The sequence below is a fragment of the Nematolebias whitei genome, chromosome 1, assembly GCF_014905685.2.
Source record: "Nematolebias whitei isolate Nwh7 chromosome 1, NemWhi1, whole genome shotgun sequence".
NCBI classification, from domain to species: Eukaryota; Metazoa; Chordata; class Actinopteri; order Cyprinodontiformes; family Rivulidae; genus Nematolebias; species Nematolebias whitei.
Genome location: NC_056498.1, coordinates 66,359,768 through 66,372,511, shown reverse-complemented (window position 1 = coordinate 66,372,511; position 12,744 = coordinate 66,359,768). Strand labels below are relative to the sequence as shown.

At 39.7% G+C, this 12,744-nt stretch overlaps 1 protein-coding gene across 1 annotated transcript in view; it reads right to left on the bottom strand.

Moving 5' to 3' along the window:
• Window positions 1-12,090: 12,090 nt before the first annotated feature.
• The window catches only part of pax2a (paired box 2a), a 35,713-nt gene continuing 35,059 nt past the window's right edge, over window positions 12,091-12,744 (bottom strand). The window contains exons 13-14 of the mRNA XM_037697797.1: window positions 12,318-12,404; window positions 12,091-12,212 (exon numbers count right to left, since the gene is read on the bottom strand). Of these exons, the coding sequence (XP_037553725.1) occupies window positions 12,091-12,212; window positions 12,318-12,404 (209 nt within the window). The remainder of the gene's footprint in view (window positions 12,213-12,317; window positions 12,405-12,744) is intronic.

Here is a 12,744-nt window from a genome sequence, read left to right as displayed (position 1 = left end):
GCCTATTTTAACAATTGCTGACAATTAAGCACACCATTTGTCTGGAAGCTGCCCACATTTGTTAATAATTAAGATAATTTGTTGATAATCCCTTAAAACTGCAGCTCTGAAAAGAGGGGCATCCAAGGTACACAAGTGCATCAATGAATGACAGTGGAAACGGCATTGAGTTTCACTTCCTGATGTCAGAGAAGAGTGGCAGCCAGCCGCGGCAGCCTCCCAGCTGACCCTCGTCCCGTGTTTTCCATGGGATGATCCTGGGCTTAAAGAAAAGGCGCTGTAAATAATTCAGAGTTGTGATGTACACCACCCAACACAGCCACAAAAGACGGTGACAAAGTTTTGGCAGCGGCCGCCCTGTGGCAGTCTAACAGTATTTCTGAGCATAGCTTTCTGTACATTGACCATAAGGACATGATAATAATTTGCAGGATGAATCAGCAGATTCTTGATCTGAAGCCCAAAATTACACAACACCTTCATTAGCTGGTGTTTACATTGCCCTTCAGAGTGCTAATTTGTCATCACCAACAAATTCTGGCAAGCATCTCCATGGTGAACTCCAGCATCAGCGTTGAGGAAGCTGAAATGTAACATTTAAGGTATAAATCTGCTCTGACAGGTCACTTTACATCGCACTGGAATTCATTTAACAAATATTTCACCCTGAGCCACGCTACAACCAGTTATGATAAATAGGCATGAGTTTATCTCGACTATAATCTATGCAGCCAGTTGAAATGATGGTTGAAATGAGCTGTGTTTATTCCCACCAATATGCAGTTCCTTGTAAGGTGTAAATAATTGCTGCCCTCCTCGTGACGTTTAACCAGCATGGAGAAGTGAGTTGAAAAGGTCAGGCGTGTTCTGCACGCCACTTCCAAAGTGGTTTATTAGCATCCCAATGACATATTCAGGAGATCGTCTGAGACATAATTACCTGGATAAGGTACAGATGAATACAGTATTTGTGGGAGAAGGCAAGGTTGGTTGGATATTGGCTTTGTCTCTATTAACCTGGAGCATGGTGTTAAAGGATCTGTTTGTGGAGAGAAAATGACAGGAAGCTGGGCTGATGAGGCCGGACTGAGACAGTTAAAGGCCCCTCGCTGCATAGGATAATTAATAAATAAAATACCAGGGGAGCCCCTGCCATGCCTTCGTCTATGACAGGGGCTGTCTCCAGTGCACTAAAGCATTAAATGACCAATTTCTGTCAGACTAACTTCCACCACGCTCCCTCTCTCCCTCTCTCTTATGGCTGCCCTCTTGTCTCCACCACACTCTCACCCTTCTCTCCCCGTTCCCTTCCTTGCGTCCTCGTTTTCTGAAGTGGGTCTACTTTGCTCTCTTTGCAGAGAGTTTTTCAGCGACTGATGGCTCTAGTTCATTTCTGCTGAATTAATTGGTCCCTGAATGAATTCTGTTGACAGGGCAATTCATCATGTGTTTGGCCTGACAGTGACTGGGTGTTGGGTGGAGGGGGCGGAGATCTCGGCGAGTGTGTGCGGATTTGTGTGCGCACGTGTGTGTGTGTGTGAGTTCAGTGGGGGTGGTTTGAGTTGGTGTGGAGAGCAAGTCAGAGGTGGTGGGGGGTTGTTGGTTCCTTTTTTCTTTTCCATCTTTCCTTCGTCTCTTCCTCCTCTTCCGTCCGTCTCAAGGTGCTTGTTGAACTGCTTTACAACAATTGGGACTGAAACAAATGAACACCCCCCCTCCCTCAGGCTGATCTTCTGTCAGACAGAAGACATTCTCACAGTTTGAAGAGGGCACACAGGTCAGTGCTACCCCATTTTACATATATTGGCCTTTTGTTACACCCCTGCACACTTCCTTTCCAACTTAGAACCCATCCTCACGTCCACACACAAACACATCAACACAAGTCCTCAGCCTACAGCTCCTCAGCTCTTTTCGAGTGACATAATCAGGTAGCAGAGCGTATTTAGGCTTAATTATACAATGCGTTGCACAATGGTCATTCAAAAAGATAATTTAGCTCCTGAAGGGAAATTGCTTTGCACTGCTAACTGATTTAACAGCGATGGGTATGGTATAATAGCGTAAAGCTGGCAGATGAGGCCTGGGTGGAGAAAAGCAGCGTTTCTCCAGACAGCTCTTCAAGCGCTCATTATTCTAATTGCAAACTGTGCTGCAGAGCAGGATGCACACTGAGCCTGAGTCTTCTCTGAGCTCAAACATGAAGGAGACCTCTTTAGGCTGTGTTGAGTCAATCAATGCTCACTTATTACAAACATCACAAAGTCATGTTCTTGTCGCCTGGATGGTCTCACCCGCCAACAGTGAAAATAAGCTCATAATCATTGCTCTGTCAAGATCAGGATCATCAGAGACCAGGCCTGAAATCTTTGGCTCTCCCACTGCATTGAAACGTTCTAAGCACGAGGTGATTGTTTTCACATCAGGGAAGTTTTCCAACTTTTGTTTGAAATATCAATTTCATACATGCATATTCACTTGTAACACATGGATAATACAAAACAAATCTTATTTTACTTGCAACAGAGAATGGCTTCATGACATAACCCTGGATTTATGCACTGCTTTGTCTCCCTAATACAAATTCATTTGGGATTAACAGAGTTAACGAATGCAGTATCATGAACAATGCTGCACCCGTGCAGCCACTAATTAAAGCTGCTTCTAATGAGGGCTCGTTGATTGACACAAGAGGGTTGGCCTCTCGCCTTACTTGCATCAACTATGACAACCACATGATGAGGCTGATGACAGGCTCCCATGCAGGCAGATGACAGGACGTCACAGCTAGACCACCATCACCACGCCTTGTCTCTGAACAACACCGCGTGAGAATGACAATCCCAGATTTATCCAATCTCACTGTAGATGTTCATATAACAAGTGATGGTTGAACAGTGAGATTTAAGTGTTGAAATGGGAGTTAGTTTTATTTATTTATTTTTTGTTCTTGTCATATCGAGTGTACAATACTTGATTGCAAAAATGGCAGTCATTTGATATTTACCAAAGTAAAACTTCTAAGTATTATTATTTAAACGTAAGATGTTTGACATAAACATACATTGAGACTTGAAAAAATATAGCATCTGAATAGATTACTCATGAGAGAGGCATGTCCTGCAAAAATTCACTACTTTATTTGGTGCCAAGTGATTTAGTATGGTTTATTGCACTTTCAACTTCCAACTTAGATGACAGAGTTTTAATAGTAAGGCACAGAATTATGTTGGACCAAATTATATCTAAATCTATATCATTTATATCCATACTTATGAATCTCCGTCCATCCGTCAGTCGGTCGGTCGGTCGGTCGATCGATTGATCAATCGATCTATAGATAGATAGATAGATAGATAGATAGATAGATAGATAGATAGATATAGATAGATAGATAGATAGATAGTCACATTTCTGCACCTCCTGTCATGTTTTCTGTCCCCCTGCTATAGTTTATGTCTTATCTTTTTCTTATAGCTTATTCCCAAGTTCAAGCTCTGTTCCCATCACCCTACACCAAGCCCACTCTGCTCCTCCACATCAAGCAACCTTGATCTCATGCACATACTTTGCTCCCTACTTAAGCCTCATGCTCTCACTCACTTTTGGCCAGATTATCAAACTCTCTGTGATAGTAGATGTCCAGCGTCCATGCCATAGTCTCGTCTGCCTGTCTTGTTTTGACCCAATGCCTGTCCTCTGGATTCCTCGCCTTGCCTGATCCTTGCCTGACCCTTTCCTGATTTTGATTCTGTTTTCTGACCATGATACCAACTCTGCTTACTATTATCATGACTATGCTTCATAGATCACGTTTTGGATGTGTCTTTGGATTTCTGCTCTACAGTTCTTGAGCCATGCCTGCTCTACTGGACTTTGCCCCTGGTCAATCCTGAAAACCACACTCTGCATAATCCTCTCTCTCTGCTGCAGCTCTCTCACTGTGTATGACATCAGCCTCAACAACTCACTCAAGGAGCCTCTTCATTTCCTGATTGTGAAGGTTAGTGACTACCACAATAAACCTCTGAACCTTCACAGCAAAGCCATGTTTACTAAACTTCCTGTCTCTACAGATTGGACCTGTTCTTGAACCCAGACCTCCACCAGCAGCAATATTTCAATAAACCATTTTTACCATTCCTGTTGTCCGGTGTCGTGCACAAATCCAAAACTCCAACCTTATATAGATAGATAGATATTGAACAGGGGACTGGTGGCACAGAGGTTATAAAAGCTGGGTTTGTGATCGGAAGGTTGCCAGTTCTACTCCCCGGACGACAATGTCAAAATGTGGGTAGGAAAGTTCAAGCATCCACATTTGCCCCACTCTGGACCTTTGAGCAAGGCCCTTAACCCCCACAATAGACTCCTCCGGACGTCTTAAATGGCAGCTCTCTGCTCCACACAGAGGGCTGTGGTAGCTCAGTGGTCTGTGGTTGTGCCGGGAAGGGTATACGGCAAAAAACCCCAAAACTAAATAATTTGCAAAGTCTTTGTGCAAGTTAGTTTACTGTGGCAACCCCAGAGGATGGCAGCAGTTGTTTGTGTGTGTGTGTGTGTCCCCCCACACACACATATATATTTATATATATAAAATGATTTAGGCATTTACATATTGAACCAATATTTGGACAGGTTGCCACCACCAGCAACATGTAACCCAATGCACACATTTTCCTTATCATACACAATGTGTCTATCAAGAATTGAGTAAACCATAAGTATATGCTGATGTAAAAGTTCTTATCAAGAGCAACAGCATACAGGACTCTTTGGAGACTTGTAACCCTCTGGAATACAGTACAACAAATAACTTCAGAGTGCATGATTCACTCATGTTTTAGCTCACAAAAATCAATTTAAATGATTATTTATCTCACTTTTTTACATTCAGCCTTCATTTGCCTCAGTAATTTGTTTTTCTCAAAACTTTAAATTCAATTAGTGCAAAAGAATTGGCAGTTAAAGTCAGAGAGTGACTAACTTAGTTAGTAGCCATTAACATTTTACTTGCGACATTTTTTCCTGACTTAACAACTTAACTCACCAAAAACAGCTACCACAGAAGTGAATCATTTCCCAACAATTTTACAGGCAAAATGTCACCAGTGAAACTTAGCAGAAAGCACTTACAGTGTTTCACAGTTAAAAGGAATTAATTTCCCACATTTTTTGATTTTGTACTTAATGTTCATAAAAGGAAGAACTTCTTGTCAAAACATTTTTGACAAAAGGTCAATTTTGGAAAAAAAAAATAAAAATCATGAATTAAAATTATTATTCTCCCCCACCCCCTCAAAAATGAAAAGAACAAATTTTAAAATGGATAATTACTTTCAAAAATCTTATTCTGACAGAGTTACACACAACATTACATTTTTGCATTTGCATATAATAGTAAATTACTGTGGGAGAAGAAATCCCAATACTTTATTCTTTAAAGTAACATTTTTAAAGCAGCAAAATGACAAATGCAAAGTGACAAATATTCACAATGTGTGAAATATATTCAGGAGGGTGGATGGATGGATGGATGGATGGATGGATGGATGGATGGATGGATGGTGTTCATGATTTTGTTTACATAATTCAACCTGTATTTATACAGGTTAATCCCATTGAACCTTGGGGACTCATTTACAAGAGAGACCTGATTTCTTTAACAAAGAGTGATGACAACAGTAGACAACAATGACAACAAAAGATAATCATAAAATATACAAATTAAATTTTTTGTTTGTTTGTTTTACAAATCAAAATAAAATGGCAACCAAAAGGCCAGTCAAAAAGAAAAAGTAGCAAGAAAAACAAAAAACCCAGCTAGATTATAAGGTGGTGTAGAAAACTTAAAGACAGGAAGATGTCTGCATTGGTTTTTGCCAAGAACTTAACAAATGTTTGAAGCCACTTAGAGAGGTCAAGGTCGAGAGCTTCAGATCTTTTTGCAAGATATTCCAGGAAACAGGAGCGAAGTAGGAGAAGACCCTTTTACCTAGTTCAGTCTGCATTGAGGGGACACTGCGGGTAATAATGTCCTGAGAGCGTACGCTCCATCCGTGGCTCGGATTGAAACAGCTCCTATTTCTAAGCTGCGGTGAAAGGAAATCTTTCAAGCGACAACAATATGGTTGCTGTTGCTTTTAGTGGCAACTATTAAACTCATCTGTGTGGACAAAATCTGGAAGGTTGAAGTAAACAAGGAAATGCGGACGAGTTTAGTAGACAACTGTTCACACATCTCTGCCCATAATCCTTTTACTCCATTGCTTACTGGACAAAAGAACAGAAAAGGGCAAATCAATGAAGCTTCTGTTCCTCATATATAAACACAACTTAATGACATTTAACCCCATTCTAAGGGTCTAGAAGATAAATCTACAAAAGAAGAAATATGTTTTTGTTTGTATTTAGGACTTTTCAGGTATATTGCATCTGGCATTTTTGAGCAAATTATAAAAAAGCATATATTAAAAATAAATGAAAGTCTAGCATTCCATTTAGGAATACCAGCGTTTTAGGCTTAAATGATTTTCAGATGAGAAATGACAGAGTTTTAGCTATTTTGGCACGTACTGTGAATGACTCTCTGCTGCAACCACAGCTAACTTTAACTCTGTCAAGCTGAATGACTCGTAGCCATTTTTGTGTTTTCTAAGTTGAGTTGGCTGTCGTGCACATCTTGAGTTGGGTTAGCTCCAAAAGTTAGCCGTCGGTGTACATCAAAGAATAGTTCTTGAACGTTTCATTTAATTTTGTCCAGTAATTCATGAAATATTTTGCTAATGGTGAAGAACACACACTTAGACAAAAACAATGTTGTCTGCCTTTGCCTTTTGGTGGCGGGACATTAAAATAAAGTGCATTTAGTGGAACCTCCAACAGTCTATCTGTCAATGAACATTATATTTAATTGAGCTTTTGTGTTGCATTCAATAAGCAAACCATTAAAATTAAAAATAAGTGTGAAAAAATTGGAATAGCTATAAATTTCTTCAAAACTCACAGAACTGAAACAAGAAATAATGAACATATCCGAGGAAGATCAAAAAAGAAAACATTCATGAATGGTATGATTTGAGTTACCACCTTTTTTGTACTCAATCGTTTAATATAAATGAAGTTAACAAACATTTTTCATTAAAATAATTAATCTAAACCAAAACTCTGATGCTTCAAATTAGCAGGGTTCTCTGCAGACTGTGTCCACTTAGCGTAGTCGAACAGTCATATTTTGCTGTATATATTACCAGTGACAGACAGAAATCACACCAAGGAGGCCAAGCTGCGGGGCATCAGCAGGCCAAGCTGACAACGAGGGTGAAGTGTTTGAGTAAATCTTGCGCCTGGCCCATTGGCCCCATGGCAGGGGCCTCTCTGCGCCGCTTTGAGAAGCCCTGAGGATGACAGGTGCTTTTCGTAATGCCTAACTGATGAGAGCCAATCAGTGCGTTCCGTTGTGCTGGTGTGTGCGTCTCCTCTCCTGTTGTTGTCATCTGGCCTGCTAAAGTAAAGATGAGCTTGACTGACAGATGCATCCGGGTTCACAGTTTATTGGTTTCTACGAGAGAGCCAGATATGCCAATTTAGACAGGGTAGTGACAAAAAAAGTTCCCATCTAAATGGAATAATTTTACCACTGGGAATTCTCAGCTGGGAGAGGAGGGAGTGTGCTATGTGTGTGTATGTGTGTGTGTTTTATCTTTTAACAAGCACTGAATGACAAACACATAGGACAGTTAGGGGCTGACAGAAACAGCAGCTTTTGATGCTTCACAGGGGATCCATGAAATAAACAATAGGCAGAGGAAGCAGAGAAATTGAATTACAACCGGCTGCATTTGGGAGTGAGGCAGCAGCCGTGTGGTGGAAAAGGATGAAACCAATGCATCATTAAATATACTGGAGGTCTGAAGTTGGGGCTGTGCTCTGCTGACAACTATCCTGCCTCTTTGTTTAACTCTCTTCTATCAGTTCTGCACTCACACTTTCACACAATTAAAAAGAGTTGGGTGTTTTTACGACAAACTATATCGTCAATTAAACAATAATCATAACTCGTTAAATTCCTTACACAAAAATACTCAAACAGTATGTCATATTTTTGAGCTGCAATGTGTTGCATGACTGTTCATAAACCCAAACATCGATAAAGCAGGAGCAGAGATGCTCCTCAGCAACCTTGTACTCTGAATCATTTTCTTATGGTGTTAATAATGAGAGGACGGCAAGTCAACAACAGACATATAAAAAAATTTATTTCTCATGTGCACAAAAAGGAATTGGAACAGAACGGAAAAAGAACAATGATTGAGGCCACAAGGCTTTCCTTATAGATTTTCATCAGAAATCCGTTTAATGTCCATGACACATCTCCTGCATCATCTTTACAACGGCAGGAAGACCCAGTCCAGCAAACGAAAAGTTTGCCTGACTGTTTTCACACGGCACAGTGCTGTGAGCCATTTTCAGATGTGTCAAACTGCAACTAGACAGGAATCCCAAGTGCAATTTGTAGAAAGAGAGCTTCTCATGGAGAGCAGGACCACTGCCTGTTTCTTTGTTTTCTGGTTCTCTCAGCAATGACACGCTAAAACCTGACAAGAAATTAGCTTGTGGGAGAAAACCAATGCTAAACACGTACCAGTAAAAAAGTGGAGGGATGGTGCATTTGTAGTTGCATGGGAATGATGTGTTTTTGTACACAAAAGGTGATGAGCATCTAATGTGGAAGATGAACAAAAAGCAAACAGGACATTTTTGAATGTAATTTTCATTTACGAGATTTTGGGGAGTAAAAGTGAAGAAAAGTCTTTTGGACATTTTTAAAAGCAATATTTCCGACCTCTTGAAATGGGGCTCTGTGGAAAAAGTTTGAACCAATAAAATCTTCCCTGATGTAGCCACATCATTAAACATCCTCATTTGAGTTTACTGTATATCTTACTGAACTGCAGAGCTACCAACCAATGCGAGTGAGGCAAAGACAAGCGGATTCCCACTAAACTCCAGTTTTAAAATTTCCACAACTGCATGTGGTAATGTCTTTTTACAAACCCAGAAATTGCTCTTTGCTTCATGTAATATGGTTATTTGCAAACAATTCAAATTATTTGTAGCTGCAAATAACAGCAGCTACAGCTAGGTGAAGCACTTCCAGTGCAGTCAGGGGCTCTTCCTCCAGGAATACAATATCTGCAAGAAAGTGTGTTGTGAAAAACTTACATTGATTTAAAGTTTTTTTTAAGCCTGTTCAATTTATGAACAGGCTTAAAAAACTTTACAGCAATGCTAGTGTTGTTATTGAAGCTGTTTTAAGACAATAGCAAACCACTTTTGATCTTGGTCTTATCGCTAACTTGTCAATTAGACCAGAATTCAACAAGATTTCTTCAAACGAAGATTGTTCAACAAGCAAATTTACAGCAATTGCAATATAAAATTGTTAAGAGCCTTTCCATAGAACCCCAATTCAAAAAATCTGAACCATCCCTTTACCTTTTATCCTGTTCTCCATGGGAATTTGTTCATCTGAGCCCAACAACAAAACTTAGTTCCGAAAACCATTAAACTCATTGCATAGTGACAGAAAACAACATCAGGACAACAAATGATCATAAACGTAAAACCAAAAAGACACAGACAACCAATGCGATGTTAGCATCTGAAACCTGACGTAGCCATATGTTATATAGCAGTTGTACCGTTCCTCAGCGCACGTTACATTAAGACACAAATGTAATGTATGATTTTTTTTTCAGTCTGTATCTACAAAGGGAGCCAGTACATTAGCACGATACTGCAGTGGTCGTGACATTATATTTACAAAGAAGAATTGTCTTCACATTATTCACAAATTATCCTAAAAAGCAGCACTTTGTTGTTGGAATATCGAGCCACTGAATTTGACCTTTTTCTTTACAGTCATATTCATCACCTGGTGAGAAATCCTGACCTGCACATTCCATCTTGACTTATGTAAGAAGATAATACTGATGCATACATTTACTGTAAATAAAATATTAAATATCAAACTAAGTCTTTGGCAAATGTTGTAAGGAGTACATTCACAAAATATTTTCCAACATGTAAAATGAAGCAGTATTTCTTTTCAGGCCCTGTGGAGAGTAACCGCATGGAGGGAGGTGACTGAACCCTTTGAAGGCAGTTAGATGTGTTGAACATGTATGCATTTAGGTGGATAAAACATTTGTAAAGTGACTGTGGTTTAATTTAAAATGGCTTGCTCAACTTCAGGTTTTTGAATTTATAGGCATCAATTGCTTTTGACCACATAGTCAGAGGAACACGTTTTAGCTGAGGGATGCCATGCGTTTGTACAAAACATTTATTGTATTGAAATAAAACACATGAATCACTAATCTAACGAGTTTTATTGTTTTTAAATTGATTTTTAAACCATGTGTTTGAGCATATATTTCCTCAGGCATTTTTCAGGGGTTAATGTAGCACCCTCAGCACCCTCACTTCCCACAAACTCATCTGCCCAAGTAGCTGAAAGAAGTAAAACTGAATATTTGATGTTTTTGCCAGAAAAATATGGATTATAATTTAATCAAGTCTTATAAGGATTAGGGGTGCACCGATAAATCGTCCGGCCAATTAATCATCCCCAATTTCCTTAATTTTGAGAGATCGGACATCGCGATACTTACATGAGAAACCAATTTTACCGATTTTTTGTAGTTTTATCAACAATTGTCTCGACTTCATTTATATTTCAGAGCACTACCTCATGGCCAGTTGAAACAAGTTTGTAGTGTTTGTAGGATATTTCTTTTGTAAGCTCAATCATCCTTCATGCTACATAGATAACAACAAAAATTGTTAAATCATGTCATCTGGACCCGTTTCTTTAAGTGAAGAAACGTTTTGTCCCCAATCCAGAGGACTTTGTCAGTCTGCGGCCTAACAGATACAGATGACATGATTTAACCATTTTTGTTTTTGTAGGATATTGTTCAGGGGTATGTTTTACGACTGGAAAATTGAAGGTGCATTGTGACCTTGACAGTGTTGCTTATAAAACAAAATCGGTATCGGTCAAAATCGGAATCGACATGTCAGGCTTTTTAGAGCTCGGTGATCAGCCAGAAAACTGCAATCAGTGCACCCCTAGTAAAGATCACCATTTGTTTTGTGGCTTTACACCAATGCATCTAAAATCTGTTAACTTTTGAGGGACTCGATCAAAACAAACAAAAAAAGGGGGAACAAGCCAACGTCTTGGTGCAATAAAGAGCAAAGACATAATGCGTCCGATTCCAAATAATCTTTTATAATTTTGTTTATAAGCAAAAAGAAGAAAAAAAACTTGAAGTATTTAAAATTCTAGCAAGTCTATTTAAATCAATGGTCAATATATTTTCATATTTTGCAAAAATGATTAGCATCTTTACATGTGATTGGTTGCCATACGTGTGATGTTGCTCCTGGCTTAAAGGGTCAGTAAACACTGGAGGGTGTTCTGGCTGACGGTCAGGAGAAGTGTACAGGATGTTAAAGCATCTGAAAGAAAAAAGGCTTACAGTGAGAAGCCATTGTCTCTTTAAGTGTTAGAGGTGGATGCAAAGGACTGCCTCAAGTCACTATTTCATCGAGCTGTGGGACCACAATCATCTCCCCATGACTTTTCTCTTCAGAGCAGAAAAAAATACTGCAGTTCGTTACATAAAGGAATGTGAAGATCCGTGAATAAAACAGCAACAGCAACAACAGCAACAAAGGAACAAAACGTAAAAACCCACAACATTTTTCCACATGATATTCTTGATATTCTTCACACAGGTTGTTTTTTTTTTCTTCTCCAATTTATATCTTATAATATATATATTTATAGAATCTCTTAAAGTCATTCTGGAACATTTCCGGCCTGTGTGACAGCAAGGGCATGGCGTGTGAGCTCCGGATGCCGTTGGGTTCCCTGTGACCCAAAATGTGTAACGCTGAAGCTGGATGCACTGGCTCCAGTCTCGCCCATCCTTTCCTCCATACCACTCAAGATGACGGTGAGGGGTGGGGAGGGTGCATTTGGAAATCCACCTCGCTTCCCTTTGATGTCAGTGTTTCTCAGACATGGACAATATGGAGGCCGAAGCTCTGGTTCTGCATTTTGAGCTGGTCTCCGGGGTAACTAGTGGCGGTCGTAGGCAGTGGCAGCAGTGGGAGGTGCGGAGCCACGGGATGCGGCACTATAATAATAAGGGGAACCTGAAAGTTAACAGAAGAACGAGCTGTTGGAAACCACGAGATCAGACATCGTTGAACACAAATGTTTATCATCTGAATGAACTTACTTAGTAATGCTGGATTACTGAACCGCCAAGCTTCGTTGTAAGTTGTGTACTGTGGATGAGAGTAAGGATTTCCAGAAAAGTCCCCACCTAGGAAATAAATGGGTAAACTCAGTCAGTAGAGATATCAGTAACCAGAAACAGTTATGTTCTTTAATAAATAAATAAATGTCAGGTCTCTCTTGTAAATGAGTCCCCGAGGCTCAATGGGATTAACCTGTATAAATAAAGGTTGAATGAAAAATAGTGTGCACAACACAGCAAAGTTTCCAAGACATAATTTTTCTAATCTTCAAGTTAAATGATTCAATTCTATGGTAAAATATACAATTTCCTCTGCTCCTTTACAATAAGTTATAGCTTTTGCCCATATTTTAGACCAGTGGTTCTCAAACTGGGGGGTCTGCGATCCGGTGCTTGGGTGTCCATA